We start from the raw sequence: 20,303 nt of genomic DNA on the forward strand, positions 1-20,303 counted from the left end.
GTATAGTATGTAAATTATTATTATTATTATTATTATTATTATTATTATTATTATTATTATTATTATTGTAATAATAATCATAAGTACAAGTGAGGACTGTTTTCAACAACTGAATTCCTATTAAAATTAGTACATTTTAGTACTAACCTGTTTGCTTTTGTATTTCGTCCCTAGCGTCGTGCCGCATTTGCCAGTTTCTGTAGTTAATTGAAACTATATCATACAGATTCTCATACACCTGCAGCAATTCAATTAACATTTCTTCCATATCGCTCAAAGAAACTGCTTTTATTCACACCTCACACCGCCAGATATGTGCTAGAGCAGAAAAATGTGCTCCACGTGAGGAGTGCTGTTGCCAGATTCTACGTCATAATGACGGCAACCGACATGAACAGCCGTGACATGAGTGCAGTGTGATCACTCTACATTTTGTACAGCGTGGAAAAGGCAGAGCACATTTTTCTGGATAGTTTCTATTGCATCACGATACGTGTGAACTCACGTGAAGTGACAGTATTGTGTTTCCACCTTTAAAGTCAACAAATGTCTTTCCTTGGACAGTCTCCCCTTTGCTGTTAACATAAGTTTCCCCACTATTTTGTTTCTTCTTCCTTAGTGTTTTCTTCCATTGTTCTTTGTTTCCTTTTATTACCAGAAATTTCATGTTCATATGAAAATCAAATTATTATTAATTTATTAATTTATTAAGTATGCTAAATATGAAATCAATTTTTCAATTTCATTACATTCATGGCTCATGAATATGCCAGATTCACATGTGACAATTCTTTAAAGAAATCTTTTGCCAGAGTGAACCAGCTCCACATTAAATTGTATATCTCACCCTAAATAGAAACACATTTCTTAGTGGATGGTCAATCTTTTTCGTCCATCATTATTGGATGGCAACACTGGCCGAAATATCGACATTACTCGACATCGATCGTGCAGCGACCATGGGTTTACCATATAATACCAATAGAGTTGGTCCGTTATTGGACATTATAAATTTTCCAGCTTACTCATTCCTGGTAGCCAGCGTTTCGTCTCAGTGTGCTAAGTTGAGCTCATCAGTTGGTAAATAGCACACCTACCAAGACGCATGGTTAGTGCATGCCATGGAGGCCACTGCGTAGGCTATGGGATTCAACATCTTTATCATGGGTTTACCATTCATGAACATGGTTCATTCTGGCATGTGAGAAAAATAACATAACCTCAAATAAATTAGTTTGTTCTATAAGCGAAAGTATCACTAGTTATTTAAATCCACGTACCAGCTGATGATTGCTATTTGTTTTACGTCACACCGACACAGATAGGACTTATGGCGACGATGGGATAGGATAGGCCTAGAAATGGGAAGGAAGCGGCCGTGGCCTTAATTAATGTACAGCCCCAGCATTTGCCTGGTGTGAAAATGGGAAACCACGGAAAACCATCTTCAGGGCTGCCGACGGTGGGGTTCGAACGCACTATCTCCCGATTACTGGATACTGGCCGCACTTAAGCGACTGCAGCTATCGAGCTCGGTAGCTGATGATTGAGAGGGGTCATCACTGGGTCACACATCGGATGAACCAGAACTAAATGGCTCGTCTTCATTTTCAGTATTGTTTTCTGCCATCACATGGGAGCACGCATGTGACCTGTTTTGTCACATAGTTCACTTTGGAATACGAAAATGAATAGTACCAACCTTCTGCCAAAGAAATCCCTTGCTACAGCAACAGTACGAGCCAAGCTGTCAGATAGTTCGTTTTGGCATAAGACAAAATGAAATCTCAACATTTTAAAACTGTGAATAGCTCAATTTTTTACAAAATGTTGCTTAGTTCATTCTGACATAAGACCACTCATATGTATGTATTTATATGTTTGTATGTGCAGTCAAAACTCTATAACTGTGAATGTTTATAACTCAGATTTTCTGTATCTCAAAGGAATTTTTGTTTCCTGGCAGAATCCTATATATTTTGAAATTTATATATTTTTATAACTTGAAGTGCTGTTACACAAATCTCTGAAGATAATTCAGGCTGGGATATAAAATATTGTTCTGTATCTCAAGTACAGAACATTACACTTATATGTAATCAATTATCCCCACTAGTTCCTGTAGTAGGAACCTGAAGTTATCTCCTTATTCAGGAATTAGTATCCTCTACATTTTGTTCAAAGTATATTGTTTGAGCAACTGCATGCCACAGCTTAAAAATCTACTTTAGGCTACTTCACAAACCTCACCAAGCTGCTTATAGTTGGGAGTTCCTACCTGCTGGTTTACTCAGGTCCTGCATACAAGGGAAATGTCAGTGCCATGGAGGAGAAATGTGTAGTTAAAAGTTTGTGCATACGAAAGACAGTGGCATTGCTAACAAAAATTAGGGAGTAAATAACAGTACAGCTGATATTTTTCTTTTTTGTTGAGCCGAAGTATTGTGCACATTTTTCTATACATTGAATTTTTGATCATACATACATCTTCATTATAGACGTAAGGCTTTCAGCATCCAGTCTGCAAGCCTCTGTGAGTTTACTAAACGCCTCCATAATCTTCTTCTTGTAACTAGCCCTGTGCCCTTGAATATTTTCATATCTCTTATCTAACTGTTAGGTTGTTCAGTCTGTGAAAACTAATTTATGAATAAATCTAAAAAAAATAGTAATAAAACAAAACATATAACAACAGATTATACCTGTAAAAGAAACAATGTATAATGTTTCCTTTTTCAGCTTTTTTCTAAATTTTATTTATTTATAAATTAGTTTTGACAGGCTGAAAACCCTAACAGTTACAAATTAACTGAGTTAACACTGAAAAGAAATGGCTTCCACTGAAACAAGATTTATTTTGAACTACAACAATCACAGCTTCATTATCACATATATTGTCTGTCACTTCAGTATTTCTATTGAGCTCATCTAGTTTTATCAGCATCACATCTAGGATATTCTTTCCTCTATGTGGTTCCATTACATTCTGATTCAGCTATCCTTCTCAGATGAACTTATTTACCATTTGTTGGTCATGCTTTCTGTCATTCACATTACCTTTCCAGTTAATATATTCTGTAAATTGAGATCACCTGCTACAATCACATTCCTTTCTGTGTCGTTTCCCACATGGCTGATTATCTTATCAAATAATTCTGCATCAGTGTCACTGTCGCCCCTTCCAGGTCTGTTTGCCCTAAAAATATCAAGTTGCCTATTATCTTTAGAGATGAACACTATACCTAAAATTTGCACTGAGGGAAAAAGAGAGAGGGGAATAAGAAAGGAACACTTAAAAGAGGACAAACACGGTGGCAGGTTAGTGTGGGAAGAGGGAGCAACAGAAATAGAAGACGGGGACAAACATGGAAACACACCTAGAATGTTATGTTTCTCATCTCACTTGGCAACTACCAGCCACCTTCACTCCTCCTGGAAGGGGAGGTAGTAATATCTACTGCTGCAACTACCCCCACCTATTATCTTTATCTTCAAACCAGGCTGTACAATCAAGTTCTGCTGGTGCTGCTTAACTGCTCTGGTTAAATTGAAGAGAGTTTAATTTTCTAAGTAGGAAACAAATGCATTCAACCAGTTATTTATTGGTTGTGAGTGTGGACAGAAAATAGTGGTCAAGTTGAAGGAAAATTGGAATCAGGAGAGTTTATTGTAGTCAAGAAAGACCCAAGTTCATCAACCATGGAAATTTTCTCTCTCTCTTATAGAAGAAAATTCAAAAAATTGGTTGGATATACTCCGTGTAATATTTCTAAGAATATAATGAACAGTACTTGGGGCACTTTTGGTTTATAATGCCATATGTGTTGAAACAAATTATAAAAAGATAAGTTTAAATATCTCACACGAAGAAAAGGTGCCCGTGCAAGTCTTAATGTTCTCTTTACGAATTTAATTAAATTTAATGTTTAGCTTGATCTCTCATGCGGCATATTAATAATTATTTTTAGTATTGGTAAACACATCAAGGGAAGCTGAGTCACCATCATCAACAACAGCTACATTACCGAAGATAAAAGATGATTTAAGGACTGGACAAGAGTTCTACCACATCATAATGAGCTTGACCGATATACAAATGTAGATCTGTAGGTTGATGTTGATAATTTACTCCATTGGTTGTGGAAAAAGAACAGAAAAACATTTCCACATTTGATGGCCACAGCAAAGCACGTGGTATATATTCCAGCTACAGTTGTCCCAAGTGATAGGGTTTATGCTCTTCCGGGCTATTGGTAGGAGATGAACAGTCTGACCAAAATTTAGAGTGTGTTGGTGACCTTGTTATCCATGAAAACCTGTATTTAATCAGAAGAATTGGCATATTTACATTTTTTGTGATCATTAAGGTGTCGAATCCCATTGGTCAAAATATGTTCACCATCAGAATGTTGACTGGCATGATAGGAGAGGTGGTGATATACAATTTCTAATTACTAGATTGCGTGCCAATAGCCTGGGTTCAGTTTCAAACCTCTCCGCAGTGTTCATATGGAGTGAGGGCATATGACTCTGTTGATTGTGATTTGTCTGTTGGATGGTAACATCAAGCCTTGAACAGACCTTTTGATACTATTCAACAGGAGTAGACTATTGGCCAGCACCAGATTTACACCCCCCTCTCTTCCTATCATAATCACATCATTCATTTCATCTCAATAACTACTCTGATGAGGTTGACAGCAGGAAGGGCATCTGGTTGTAAAATCTTGTTTCGATAATTCATCTCACTTCATACCCAACACCGTAGAGAAATGATGCAAGGGTTGGACACACACACACATGTTTAAGTCAATAATGTTATTTGCTTTACACTCCTACTAACTATATCTATATAAATAAAAATGAATCGCTAAATGTGTTGCTTCATCGCCATAAGACCTATCTGTGTCGGAGCGACGTAAAGCCCCTAACATTAAAAAAAAAAGTGTTGCTAAGCGCACAACTCGGGAACGGCTGGACCAATTCGGCTAATTCTTTTTTTCAAATATTCGTCGAAGTCCAAGTAAGGTTTTTACGAAGAGAAAAATGCCAGGAAAAATGTAAAAGCCCCATTTCTCTTTTACCATTCAAACTGTTCGTCTCTCTTTCCTCCTTCCACGTTTGCGCTTAGCGCTGTCCTCCTTTAATCCAGCGCGTTTGCCAAATGTCCGTAAATCTCAGTGTTATCGGTTAAAATGGGTGAATATCGGATTATGTACAAAATTTCAAGCCGCATTTGATGCCGCTAACAAAAAAAAAAAAAAAAAAGGTTTATAAAATAGTTGAGTGTGAAAATGTTAATATAATGGAATGTTACCTCAAATGCAAAATCTTCATTGCATAGAACTTATCATGTCATAACTGTTATATTCACTATATTTGTAATTTTTTCACTGCTGGTAAAGGAACATTTCAGCTAGACGTACATAAGTTTGTTTTTAAATTTAAATGATAAGAACATGCACTGTTTGTGTTTCTTTTCAGTTATGTTCAGAAATTTTTATGTGCAGGCATGAAAAAGTCAGTCGCTGGCCAACTTCTTTGCTATTGAATTTGCATGGGGGGTCAAAGCGAGGCAAATGGTCTTCAGATATCGAAGTTATTTTTAAAACAAACCTCAAGTTCTTATCTCGCTTAGTTCTCAGTCTATGACAGGAAGAATGTCTCCTTGGGTTTTGGTTTCGCGCGTACGCTCTCCAGACAGTCGCATGTAGTGTCGGGTTTTGTTATAGTTGGAGACCTTTGTCTACCCCGATTGCTTTTAAATCTTCGCTTCTCAACAAACAAGTGCATCGATTTCTTTGGTTGATTGGTTTATTTTGTGTATGCTTCCATATACAGTATACTCATTTCAAGACTCATGCCGCCTATAAGACGCGGGCGGAGCAACTTCGGTCAAAGAACTTGAAATGCTACAAGCCAAGCTAATTTTCAGTCTAATCAGACTGCACAACAACGTGAAGAGCAAAATGAAACTGAAAGGATTCGGATATCACAAACCCGTGCAGCGCGTCGTTCAGCTAATAATCTTCCAAGTTTGAATCGAGCTGCTTTCAGTTACGATGTTTCAGTTGACTACAGTGCCTACCAATGCCTTGCTATTGGATCTATGAACTCAGTTTGCCAAAATTGTAAGGCATTGAAATACAAAAATGAAACCGCTGGATTGTGTTGCGCAAATGGCAAAGTGAAATATTAGTGCCATTGATTCCACCACCAGATCAGTTGTACTCATTGGTTTCAGGAACAGGAACAGATTCCATACATTTCTTTACAAATATCCAAAAATATAACAACTGCTTTCAAATGACTTCATTTGGGGCAACAAATGTACTTCGGGAAAATTTCATGCCAACTTTCAAGGTAACATATAACAAACAGACTTATCCCCCATATTGTTTTGTTTATTTTATTTTATAGTTTTTGTGACAAAAATAATAAACCTGTCCTCCTTAATTTACAGATACAAGGCCAAATATATCACAGGGCAGGTTCACTGTTTCCTGTGTTAGATGGCGACTACAAATTCCTGCAAATTTATTTCGTGGACAATTCAGTACCTACAAGAAATTGATCTGCACTGTGCACATAACAGTTCAGTGAAGAGGTCTATTGTAGAACAATTACAAACTTTCTTTCATCAACACAATCAGTTGATTACATTGTTCAAAACTGCACTGGATCTCATGCCATCTGATAATCACAAAATTGTAATCAGAGCTGATAAAACTCCTGTGGGCCAACATGTAAGACATTTCAATGCGCCAACAATTGATGAAGTTGCCATTGTTATGGCTGGAGAAAATTCGGAAGCCCGTGATATTGTTTTACATCGCAAACTCTGATTTTTGCGTGCAGTACAGACTGAATTTGAGTTTGTTGCATTGTCACTTACTTTTGACAGAACAACATCTGTCGGGTCAGCTAGTTTTTAATGTTTTTGAAGACGCCGAGGTGCCGGAATTTAGTCCTGCAGGAGTTCTTTTACATGCCAGTAAATCTACCAACACGAGGCTGACGTATTTGAGCACCTTCAAATACTACTGGACTGAGCCAGGGGTGAATCTGACAAGCTGGGGTCAGAAGGCCAGAGCTTCAACCGTCTGAGCCACTCAGCCCGGCATATGTTTAAGTTATAAATTCATTCTATACATATTTATTTAATTAATATTATAAAAGGAGGAGTATAAATCATGATTACTTCTCCCATGTAGGCCTATTCATAAAGCATTTGTGTTCTATTTGTTTACTTACATATTACTATTTTATGGAGATGTTTTGGTTTGTTCATAAAGAACAATATTGTGTTTTGTTATGCCCCCTTAAAACATTGATATAAATATATGATAGTTGTGAGATCTCTTCTGTTACTGTATATAGATACTTACACTGCCATTACATTGCAATGTATTTTTTTTGTTATAATAAATTAGTATTTATTTATGTAGAGAAGAAGTTTAAAGAAGTCATGATAATTTTTTCCATGTAAGCTTATTATTGTTTGTTTAATAAAACCATGTATTAAGTATATGATAGACGAAAATGGTTTGTACATAAAAAAATAATAGTACATTTAGTTTTAATTTTTTAAACACTTCGAAGAATGGTATATTTGTAATGTGTTAACTGCTGTATACTGAACATTTTAGCCATATTTTAAGGCTTTATATTTTAATAATGTATAATGATATAATAATGTATCTGAAACTAAAATTGTCTGTCTTGGCACTGAACGCTTTTAGTTCTTGATTTTTGACACTGAAATATGAAGGGAGGCGAATATATTATGTTTTTGAGCTTTTTAAATTTTTATATATTTCAAATTATGTTTGTAATTTTTCTTAAATATATTTATTAGAGGCAGTCAAATAAAAACCAAACACCCACTACAATGTGAAAGGTTTTTATTCAAAAGTAATTAACAAAAGCATTAATACATTTATCCCACTGGGAGACAAGACAATCAATTCCAGTTTTGTAGAAAGAGGTAGGTCGCAAACAGATCTATGACTGCACCCTCTCTTTCACTTCCTCGTCCGAATTAAACCGATGTCCACGAATGTTTTTCTTCAGGTTGCCAAAAATGTGAAAATCACAAGGTGAAAGACCCGGGCTGTACGGAGGATTTTGAATTGTTTCCCAACCAAATCACTTAAGCATAGCATTCGCTAGGATGGAAGTATGGGGGCAATCATTATCATGCAACAGGATGACTCTGTCTTACAGCATTCCAGAGTGTTTTGACTTATGGCACATTGCAGTTTCTGAAAAGGTTCTTCATAGCACTCCACATTGACTGTGATTCCACGCTCGAGGAGGTCGACAAGCAGAGGGCCCCTGCAGTTAAAAGTCATCAAGACTTTACCGGAACTTGTGTCAACAATTTTGGATTTGTTTGGCAGGGGAGAAATGCGATGTTTCCATTGTTGGCTTTGCGTTTGTTCTCGAACTCAAAATGGTGGCTCCACGTTTCGTATTTTGTGACAGTATGGGGACAGAAACATATACTCTTCCTCGTGGTACCTCTGCCAGTGATTCAGACATGACACCATTCTGTCAATCTTTTGTCCCTCTGTCAGTTGATGCGGAACCCACTGGACGCAAATTTTGCGGAAATGCAAGTGATCTTTGATAATGGCATTCATGGAGCCATGGCTAATGTCAACCTGAACACAAATTTCTTCCTCTATGATTTGCCGGTTTTCCCAGATAAGACCATCAATCCACTCTATCACATCAGGAGTAATGGCTCGATGGGCCTGTGCTGGGCACGCATTGTCTTGCAGTGATGTGAGCCCGTCTAGGAATCTTCTATGCCACTCATGCACACTCGTCATGGACATGCATTGTTCACCATACACAGTAGACATGCAGTGATGAGTTTCGCGTACTCCAACACCCTCAGCCACCAGAAAACGAACCATACTTCTCTGTTCTTCTTTGCTTGCCTCCATTTCTACAGCTGCACAAACACACTAGACCAGTCCACGCATCAACGAAGACGTACCCCAACAACTGCGTGCACCTATGAGTTGTCACTATGCAGTTCTCCTATCACAGCGATGGCAGTATCAATACATAACAACAGTGTTGCCATCTTTCGCAGAATGTGTGTTATGGCTGGTGTTCGGTTTACATTTGACTGCTCCTTATACATCTAACATTGTTACATTAGTATTATTATGCTTATATGAGATTAAAAAAGATGTGATTGATAAATGTATTTTTTTTTTACTATCGCGTTATTGCTGAGAAAATTAAGACACCGTGATGCCTTTGAAGGAATGAGTGGGAAAACAAAGCGTACAGAACACACCTTTGCTACTCTTCAAAACGGGCATTTATATTATATCCAGAAAGGGTCAGTGCTCCCATCTAGTGGCAGTATGTAGAACTGTAATGCTGTCCATTCATGTTTATCAGAAGAGACACGGACCTATTTCCAGTATGTGATGATTTATTAATTAAGGAACTCAAGCCAGAGTGCACCATGTTCAGTGTGTTAAAACATTGATGTATTGATGTAGTAATATAGTAGTAGTGAGATATCTTCAATTACTTTGTACAGACACTTGTTACCATCATCACATTGTGATGTCATAATGATCATTATCCATTTCCCTCATTCATCTCTCACTCGGTTGGGATGTTTACTACCCCTTTCCGTCGTGCTCTATCTGACCACCATTGTTCCTCCATGTCTTGCAATTCAGATTCTGCCGGTCTGAGTGGCTCAGACGGTTGAGGTGTTGGCCTTCTGACCTCAACTTGGCAGGTTTGATCCTGGCTCAGTCTGGTGGTATTTGAAGGTGTTCAAATACATCAGCCTCATGTCTGTAGATTTACTGGTGCGTATAAAGAACTCCTGTGGGACAAAATTCCGGCTCCTCGGCATCTCCGAAAACCGTCAAAGTGTAGTTCATGCAACGTAAAAATCAATATTATTATTAGTAATTCAGGTTCTACTTATACCATTCTTGATAGTTTTCAACCACCTTAGTCTTGAGCCTTCCTCTTGCTTTCCCTCTTTCTATCTGGATTTCTATCATTTGCTTCAGCATCCTCCATCCCTTTTCCATCCTCTTAACATGTCCAAACCATCTAAGTTTATCCCTCTCCATCCTGTTGAAAATTTTTTCCACCCCGATTTCCTTCCTGACGTCCTCATTTCTTACTCTGTTCTTTCTTGTTTTTCCCATCATACTTCTTAAAAATGTCATCGCTGGCCTGGATTTTATTCTACTGTCCTTTTGTCAGTGTCCAGTTCTCTGCTGCATATGTCAGTATTGGGCAATAGTACATCTGTATATCACCTCTTTACACCTCGTTGCATGCATTTCCCTGTTGAATCCTTTTACTGATCTCCATGTCCAGTCTTGCATCCTGTATCATCCTGCACATTGCAATGTATTCTAATATAATAACTGTTTTTAAAAATATATGTACAAGATATTTTATTTTACTTAACTGAACATTTTCTTTGTCTCCATGAGCAGTACCATCACATTTGCTTATAGGAAACAACAGTACTAAGTGATCACATTTTGTCTTGCCAATGACAGGAATTCCTGTCCTACCCAGGATTGAAACAACTTGGTTGCTCTAATGAAATGTACCCCACTCTTTGTCTGCCTGACTGGTCAAGCAGTAGTAGCAGTACAAACAGTGGAAATGAATGTGCTTGCAATCAATAGAAAAATGAAAAGAGCTCTTGTTGTCTTGTTCCCAATGGACAAACGCTATTGAAATGTCATGTAAATATGTTGACAGTACGATCCGTAACTGGGAGAAGCCGACAATCAACTATTTGTGTACAACCCACTTGTATAGCAGCTGAGACACTTGGTCCTGTGCTAGGATTTTGCCCAAAAGGAGAATCTATAGCACTCATCCCCAAGCTTACATTCTTCCATCCCTATATCCCTCTGTAAAGTTGACCGGGAAGTGTATGAAGAGGTACATTGTGTACCTCTAGATGCTAGTCATCATAGAGGAGGTATTGTGGCAATCAATAGAAAAAATGGGAAGAGACCTTGTTATGGACCCAACCATCAGAATGGAAACAACACATTCAGCAAGCGATGGAGGTGAACAATGAAAAGGACACAATATACCGTTCATGCATTCCTCACCCTAGTGAGAGATACAGTATAACTTATCTATTTATCCACATAGAACGTCAAGGGCCTACTTTCTGGAGCACGCGGAAGTTCCTACAGATTCACCATCTGGTATTAACTGAAATTAAAGGATATTTACGTGGTGATAGGTATTAAAATATGATAGCACAATTAGAACATGGATATGGATGAAAAGATAGAACAAAACCTTACTTGACTAGATATAAAGACATCATTACAAAATAGATTCCACTTCTGCCATGGTTTATAAGATCTTAAATTAACTAGTCGGAGAAAGAGTTGGTGGGACATAATAATTACTAGTTATTTTCCCCTCTCTTGGTACTATATTGGATTCTACTTTTCTCTTGACTATAATTTAGAACCTACATACTGAGTTCTGTACGATTCTTAACATACAACAATTTATTGGTTGTTAACAATTGTTTTTGTCCCTTTTTATTTTATGGTCCTACTCATCAGGTAAACTTTTTTTTTTTTTTTTCAGAATTTTAAGGATACTTGAATCATGGTGTATAAGCCCATATGAAATTGAAATTGACAAGTTAAATATTTTCATGTATAAATAATGGAAAGGAACAAACAAGTGCAAATCAAGTCATGTATGAAAAGATTGGAACATCGAAAGGAACATATAATAAGATAAAGACTGACACAGGTCAGTGTGGGAAGAAAGAGAAATTGAAAGAAAACACACAAGGATAAGGACAGTTTCCACATCTTCATGCAGTGCCATTTTCGAAGTAGATTGCCTCTCTCTTCACCAATCTCACTTCAAGGCCCATTTCTTATCAGCTTCCCAACAAGCTTGTTTCTGCTTTCAGTTTCATAATCATTGAGGGGCCATTTTGTCAGTTATTTAGTCTTGATGTGAGAAGTGTAGGACAAGAAGAAAGCCAGAGAAACACAGGTAAAGCGAAGAGACAATAAAAGATAAATATGAATAAAGGTAGTAAAAGACTAAGAAAAAAAAATGCAAAAGAAGAAAAGGAACCCAGTGGATCAATATAAGTAATGGATGGAACAAACAAATGAAAAGGAAGCTATATGTGGAGAGGTAGGGACATCAAAAGGAAGACAGCTGTGTATGAAAATGTAGAGATTTTCTTTCTGTTTTCTCTCTATTTCTTCCTCTTCGTACATTGACCTATCATAGTGTTTATCCTAGTATGTGTTCTTTCAGTGTTATTTTCAGATATAATGGAATTTGATTGACAGACTACTGAATGATGTATAATACTTTTAAGAAGGAGTAGAAGAAGAGTTTGAGAGTGGCCACTGAATTTGAATATTTGTGGAACTATATTCATGGAGTACAATAAAGGAGGAGAAATGTGTGCCTATATTTAGATTCTGTTAAAGTAAATCATCTTATCTCTGCAGTACTGTAAACAACCATAATTATGCATACTTGTCAAATCAGTTCTGTAAATTAGTTGCAGGAATATTTGAAGTCTTCCTCACCTGCATGATCTGTTTTGGACAAACTTCAAAGATTAGTAAAGAAATACAATTTTGAGGTTTTCAGTATGTCAAAACTAATGCAAGATTAATTAAATGTTTTCTTTTTCAGGAATTTTGTGGTTTCATTAATGTTGCATTAGTTTTAACAGGCAGAAAATGACTAAGTTAAAACTGAAAAGAAAATGACTTCCATTTAAGAACAACTTAGTAATGTTGATGATAATGATATAGGGCACTTATCGTACTCAAGATATTCCTGTCAGTGTGGAGATTCAACCTATAGACCACTGTTACTTATAACCTTCCAGTCGAAGATTCTCAGCATCTGAGCTACATTAACCATTTCATCTTGTATGATTTGTAAAATATTTGAAACATTGTTATTTACAGACTTAGAAATTATAGTATGTATGTTCAGCTGCAACAGTAAAATAGAAATAATTTTAATTAGTGTTGTTTCTTAAACATTTGTTTCATACATTTCATAATTTTCAGGTGATTAAAATGGACGATAATGATTTCAAAGAAAAGATAGACTTTACTGAACTCGAGAAAGAACTCCATGCAGCAATTGAAGCTGAAGAAAAGTATGTAAGAGAAAATGATGCCAAGCTTCGTGCAGTACACACAGCTTCTTCTTATGATGAATTTAGGTTTGTTCTTTCAAACATATATGTCTTCATTTTAATTTTGGAAGTCAGTAGTTAAGTAATCTTAACATTGTCTCGGTATGAAATATTTAATTTTTGACACTTGGTGCATTTTGAATTTCTCAGACTTGGTGGACTTCATTCAACTTTTGGTTGTATAAATGTGATTCTTATTAAACAAGCTTGCTGGGGATTCAAAAGAAATGGATGCAGAATGGCTGGGACAGATGAGGATAGAGCCCATCTATAAGAAAATAGCAAAGTATGGAGATTGTCCTTGTCCTTTAATGTCTTCATGTTTGTGCTTGTCTCCTCTCTCTGTTGCTTTCTCTTTCCACACCGACCTGTTATTAGTATTTTTCCCCTTATGTGTACCTATTCTTGTTCCTATCATTCTAAGAAACACCTGATTTGTCACTTTTTCCTTCTTTTTTTTTTTTTTTTTTTAATAAGGAAGCCATACTTCTCAGTGTCGACTTAGCTAATGTAACTTTGAAGCTTTTCAGTTTTCATCTGTTGAACACTTATTATAACACCAATAATAATATAACATACCTGTAAAAAAATATTTAAAAAACCCACTATTAAACAAAGAATGGCCTGTTTTGTTCTAGAAAATGCACCAGGAAATGGCATAATGGAAAATTAATGGTAACCTGGCCAGTCCATTAAATGCTCATTAAACAACCCCTATGTAATCTCCAAAACAATGAAAATAAAATTATGATAATAATAATAACAATAATAATAAAGCTAAAATTATGATTCAATGTAGCCGTTGACACAGCCGGAGCATGACATAACAGAAAGTTACCGACAAACAAGCTAGATGGCCTCAGGCCAATAACAGAGCATTATACCACCTCACCCTCTTTGTTGGAGTAGCAAGGAAGGAGGGTGTACTATTGGAGCACTTCATTTAGTTCTAACTTTTAAATATTAAAGGGTATAAACAGAATATAAACATAAATGTTTCTTCATTTCTGAACACCGGGCGAGTTGGCCATGCGGTAAGGGTTGCTCAGCTGTGAACTTGCATCCAGGAGATTGTGGGTTCGAGCCCCACTTTCGGCAGCCCTGAAGATAGTTTTCCGTGGTTTCCCATTTTCACACCAGGCAAATACTGGAGCTGTACCTTAATTAAGACCATGGCGACTTCCTTCCCACTCCCAGGCTTTTCCTATCCCATCATCACCATAAGTCCTATCTGTGTCGGTGCAACATAAACCAAATTGTAAAAAAGAAGAAAAAAATTCTAAACAATTTTCATCAATTTAAGAAACTGTGATATGATAGGATCTGATGATGTTCTTTCAAGAGTGAAACATGTCATTCTTTGTTTAATATTTTTTTTTTTTTACGGGTGTGTTATAGTATTAGGTGTTATATTAAGTGTTTGACAGACTGAAAAGGCTCTAAAGGTCCTTTTTTCTTTTTTTTTTAATCATATGAATTTTAGTGATGCAAGTGTCCAAGGACATATTTAACTCCCCAGTTCTGTAACTACTTTTCCCCACGGGGTGAGCTACATGTACTTCTGTGTGACTATGTTGTTTGTGGTTATAAGTATAATTTTGGCATTGATGCTTTCATGGTCCATACTTATACACATGATATAGGCTTTTGGGCTTATGCGGTGTCAAGAAAATACAGTAAGGGGAAATTCTTTACATTTTGCAATTTGAATTTCACCTTATTGTTTTGACACAGCATAAGCCCAAATGCGTTATCATGTCTATAGCTATAATTGTTTGGGCTAGGAATGGGAAGGAAGCAGCTGTGGCCTAGAGAAAGGTACCATCCCAGCATTTGCCTGGAGTTGAAATGTGAAACCATGGAAAAACATTTTGAGGATGGCCCACGGGGAATTTGAACACACCTGTCTACCGAGTGCAGAACTAGCATCCATAACTGGCCGTGCCGCAACAAGAGCTAACCTGTTTCGGTTGTTTGTTTCCATTACTTATTTACATAGAACTTATGTTGGAAAAGGATCAAACAAATTCTTATTGAGGCAGAATCTATTGTCAGTAGAAATAGAAGAGAGGAGGTGATTCTGAGTGCAAATCAGTTATGTAAGTTTAATCTAGTGAAACTTTAATAGTGATTATACCTATGGAAAACCAATGGATATATTCTATTCAAAATAGTGATAATGATTTTTTTTAAATGTTAATATTGAAAGCAATTTCCAGTAAGTCACATACAGCAATCGACATTGGACTTATCTCAGAATTAGACAAAAACAAAGGTATTATAATATATTATATCTTCTTATTCTTGGTAGATCAGTCGAAAAACTGTGCGCTTGGAACTCTTAAAAATGAATATGCTGCCTGAACTGTTAGTGCTATTAAAAAAATGGATCCACCAAGTGCACTTAGAATTCAATTTTCTATAAAAATGCCCATATGTGTTTTGTTCCTAACTCTACCAGAAAAAATACCCACTTATCTGTACCAAATTCAACATCTCAAACTAATGCTTATAAGCTACATCCAACTCGGAAAATGAAGGGGTTCGACCTCCCAAGAAAACTATGGTCTTGCCTCAACAGGCTGAGAACTGGGCATGGGTGCTGCAATTTCTTACGCCGTAAGTGGTGTTGGATTGATTCTCCAATGTGTAAATGCAGTGAAGAGGAGCAGACCATGGACCATGTCATCCTGTGCTGCCTTCTTTATGCCTAGTCTGGAAGCCCAGCGACCTGTTTCATCTTTCAGAAAGTGCTGTAGAGTGGCTGAAACACTTGGACCTGGACTTATGAATTTGTTGTTATAATCACCATATGATTAAATAAATAATAAATACACATACTCTATTTGATAGAAACCAAAATAATGGGTAAACTGTTGATCTATGCAAAAAGGAGTATACATGCAGGATTTAGAATTAAATTTCCTACAGAAAATGTCCATGTGCATTTTCTTTTTTACTCCAACAGGTTGCTAGATAATTTAGCTTTTACATGCTAAAGAAGTATTTTGAACATAAAGTCGAGAGGGCTCGCACATTGAGCATGATGCAGCTGGTTGGATTAGGGTGAAAATCATTATTGGTATCCATTACTGATTAGTGGTGCAAGTTTAACAATAGTTATATTATTCTTTTTCACTCTGTGAGAGAACCTTTTTTGTGGTGGTGGTGGTGGAGGCATGAAGGAAAATGCAAAGGAAGTCAAAGAAAATGTACATCTGGGACCCTATTGCATAATCTAATAGAAGTAACAGTAATATTCCCTACCTGTCGAAATTAACACACTAATTGAATCAGTCAGTGGAGAAAGAAACTAAGTCCATTTTATAGCTTTTTTTAATTTTTTTTTTTCACATATATATTTGGCTGGGCAAGACACACCTTACTATTGTGAAAGGAACTGTGTCTGCCTGATCCTTATGGGCTAAACTGGAGAGAGCTTCACTCTGTACTGAGGAGAAAGGAATCAAATCACAGACTGATTACTTTCTCCACTGTGCCATGGCAGTAGGACTCTGGTCAAGGATGTGGTTCTGTTCTCTACTGTTTGGTTGCAGCAGGTACAATGAGAGGGGGAATGAATTGGCAGCATTAAGATTGATGTTATTCTTGCAAGTGGTAGTTGAGTATTTTGATAAGGATGCCTGCTAAAAGGAAATGTAATGCAAGTGAACGCAAAATAATGGCAAAAAGTAAAAGTAGCACGAGTGTGCAATTTGCTCTACACTAATTGTACAGGAAATAATGTACCTGGTAAGGGAGTTGGCAGTAAATGTGGGTAACTAGAAATGAAACTAATATTTAAAATTTCTTCAAATATTTTGTGCCCATGAAAAATATTTATGTAGGCTTCATAATATGTCTTTTGCTTTCAAATGTTGAATGAAATGTTTTACCTGCATTGATGAGAAAGAGTAGTCATGAATTCTGGCTAATGTCCTTAATATTGCAAAGATTCACAGGATCTGTATTTACAAGGACTGATTGTTGGACATGAGACGATGAAGGCTTAGGAAAATTGGGGAAAATAATGAAGCTAAGAAGAGGCTACATTCATTTGAGTATTTTGTAATGGTTGTTAGTAAGCGAATTAATGTCTGCAAATGAGCTTTCTGCCTTTACACAGAAGTGGTTATTCCGTTTGTCGAAAATGTTTACTGAGGGAAAAATTCCAAATGAAATATTTGTGCAAATATCTTAAATCTGTTACATTAACATATTGACTCTTCAGGTCGTACTTCCAAGAAAATGTTAACCACGCTTTCACTTGTTCTCAGATTGATGTATGTTGTAAATGTGAGGAACTAGAAACTAATCTCCCCATGTACTGGACAACAGCAAAAGAGCAAACCAAGCAGATCTTGATGTTCACAAAAGATGGAGCAAGAAATTTTATATTTCTCTGAAGGAAACTGAGACTAAGTGTGTGACAGAAAATCATGTTTCAAGGATATGTTTTGATTTCACGCAGAATTTGCCCCTACCCAAAGTGCCTGTGCAGGAAGTCTTTTATTTACAGCATTTTTGCATTTTTGACCTCAACACTAAGCATTCCAGTATTTATCTGTACCACGTGGGTGAGGCCAAAAGGGAGCAAATGAGCTTGTTCATTCATCCAACATTATTGTACCCAAATTTTGCCCACATAAAAAAACTGAACTTCACTTGTTTTCGGACGGAGCATCTGTACAAAACAAAAGAATCATACATTGATAAGATAGTGCCTGGGGATGACACAGGTCAGTAATATCAAACAAATTGTTCACTGATTCCATAAAGAGGCCATACCTTTCTTCCACGTGACTGGGTATTTGGAGTACTGAAGAAAAAAATACTGAAAACTGATTGAATATATGTTCCAAAGGAATACGTGTATGTAATAGTCAGCAGCATATCCAGCGTCACTATGATAATTGTGGAAACAGAATGAATAATGAATTTTGATCAATGATGATCTCATCACTACAAGAAAAATTCATTGTCTCAAGGAACAACAAAGAATTATATTCCTCATAGTCAGAAACAGTGTTTCAGCATATCCTAGTTCAAGGAATTTAAATATCGCAGTGATAAGCTGGGCGTAGTTTAAGCTCTTCCGTACATTAACAGTTTTGTTAGTCACATATTTCACCTGTCTAAAATTCTGCCTATTTTATGCCATTTGTGTTTGTTAAGAAGGACTCAGCTAAATGCAACTTAAAAGCTTTTCAGTCCATCAAACACACAAGTTAATATAAACATTACACTATAAAATACCTGTAAAAAATGTATTATTAAACAAGGAATAAAAATACACACTATTAAACAAAGAATGACATGTTCGTTCTTGAAAGAACATCATCAGATGTTATTGACGTAGCCAAGGAGGAGAGTTTTCCAAAAACGTTGCAGAGGGCATGATTAAGATAAGTTCCAGATTTCAAGTTCTTAATCATAAATATTCTAAACATTTGAGTGTGATTTGATAGAATTAAAATGTCATTTTTCAAATGTGTTGCTCTGTATTTTTATTTAAAACAGGAAGGTAGTTACCATAACAAAATTAAGACGATGCACTTGTACTTTTGTGAGAAAACAGTATCATTCTCAGTATACGATTTTTTTTTTACGAAAGAAAAATCACACAAGAACGCGTTCACTTCTTTGTATAACAACTTTATTGTCACTATGATCCATACACAGTTTTCTTCAATCATAGTTTTTTCTATCCTCGCATTTGTGTTATCTTTTTTTTATTCACTAAAAACAATTGCTCTTATTTTATAACAATCTACAAAGAATATATCCACGTTTCATACCTGTGACCTATTGGTGATGTTTCTTGGTGCCGTATTGGAAGTCTTTGTGTATTGATACGTCCATTGCTGTGTCACAAGTTTTTAAAAATGCTGTTCACTGGTATCTTATTCATCGTAAACTGAGCATGCTAATATATAAGCAGATAACTATATGGACGTTATACGTCCAGGGACAAAAAACATTCATGTATTAACACAATTTATGGATCATTGTAACTCTTATTATTTTATCTATTATGTTAAATATGATTATTGAAGGTTTTACCACAATGAAGATATTGGACCTACAACAACAATTTTTTTCCTTCTGAAAAATGAGGAAATGTGATTTAATTCTTTTCTCCATTGACCGATTCAATGAATGTAGAGGCTGAAGAGAGAGATGAAACATGACATGGAGATTGATCAGGTTGTTCAGTATTGTTGCCAACAAAGTTCAAATCCAATTTATAATTCTAGCTTTATTGCAGGTGGAGCTGCGGGTACTGCTACGACGTTTATGTAGTTAGTTTAGTTAGGAATTTATGTAGTGCTAGATATTTATGTATCTCCTATGTAACTAATATTCTGCTTATTTCTGTATTTACTTGTCAGTGTCCCATGCACAGTATACATTAGTGCAGTCTTATTCTCTCTCTCTCTCTCTCTCTCCAGTTTTCTTTTGCTATATTAATTATATTTGTTGTTTTACTAGGGAAATTGTTAAAGCTTCACACCTGAAACCACTGGATAAAGGAGAGAAAGCTAATCTCACAAGAAAAAATTGTATTTGGAACACACTTGCAACTAAGAAGAAACCTCCTGAATTAGAATCTATGCAGACTAGTCAGCAAATTAAGGTATTTTATTCTAAATTTAATATGATCAAGTTATTTCTTTCTTTCTTTCTTTCTTTCTTTCTTTCTTTCTGTAACAGAGTTGTACTCCAATAACAACAAACATTACATAGTAGACATTACCCACAATAGATTTGAAAAAATAACACAACAATAAAGAATAGATTTAAAGGAATTGGCATACACAGGCCAGGATAAGATTTACTTTAGATTTACAATTATTGACTATTACTTCTTTAAGTTATACAGTATATATGTACAAATATATATATATGTCCCGGTCTAGAAAGCCAAGAAAAACGGCCGAGAGAAATCGTCGTTCTGACCACATGACACCTCGCAATCTGCAGGCCTTTGGGTTGAGCAGCAGTTGCTTGGTAGGCCAAGGCTCTTCAAGGGCTGTGGTGCCATGGTTTTTTTTTATGTATATATGTGCAG

The 20,303-nt window shown here is 36.2% G+C and overlaps 1 protein-coding gene across 4 annotated transcripts in view; it reads left to right on the forward strand.

Annotated features, from left to right (window-relative positions):
• The window catches only part of LOC136876169 (coiled-coil domain-containing protein 103), a 76,413-nt gene that overhangs the window by 22,147 nt on the left and 33,963 nt on the right, over nucleotides 1–20,303 (forward strand). For 2 of the 4 annotated variants that reach the window (XM_067149889.2, XM_067149892.2), the window contains exons 2-3: nucleotides 13,101–13,258; nucleotides 19,724–19,868. In XM_067149889.2, coding sequence (XP_067005990.2) covers nucleotides 13,110–13,258; nucleotides 19,724–19,868 — 294 coding nt within the window. In that variant the 5' untranslated portion in view covers nucleotides 13,101–13,109. Of the gene's footprint in view, nucleotides 1–6,655; nucleotides 6,747–12,008; nucleotides 12,052–13,100; nucleotides 13,259–19,723; nucleotides 19,869–20,303 lie in introns of those variants that run through there. The other 2 variants (XM_067149888.2, XM_067149890.2) reach the window with 2 other exon arrangements.

Source organism: Anabrus simplex, chromosome 6, assembly GCF_040414725.1.
Source record: "Anabrus simplex isolate iqAnaSimp1 chromosome 6, ASM4041472v1, whole genome shotgun sequence".
Classification (NCBI taxonomy): Eukaryota; Metazoa; Arthropoda; class Insecta; order Orthoptera; family Tettigoniidae; genus Anabrus; species Anabrus simplex.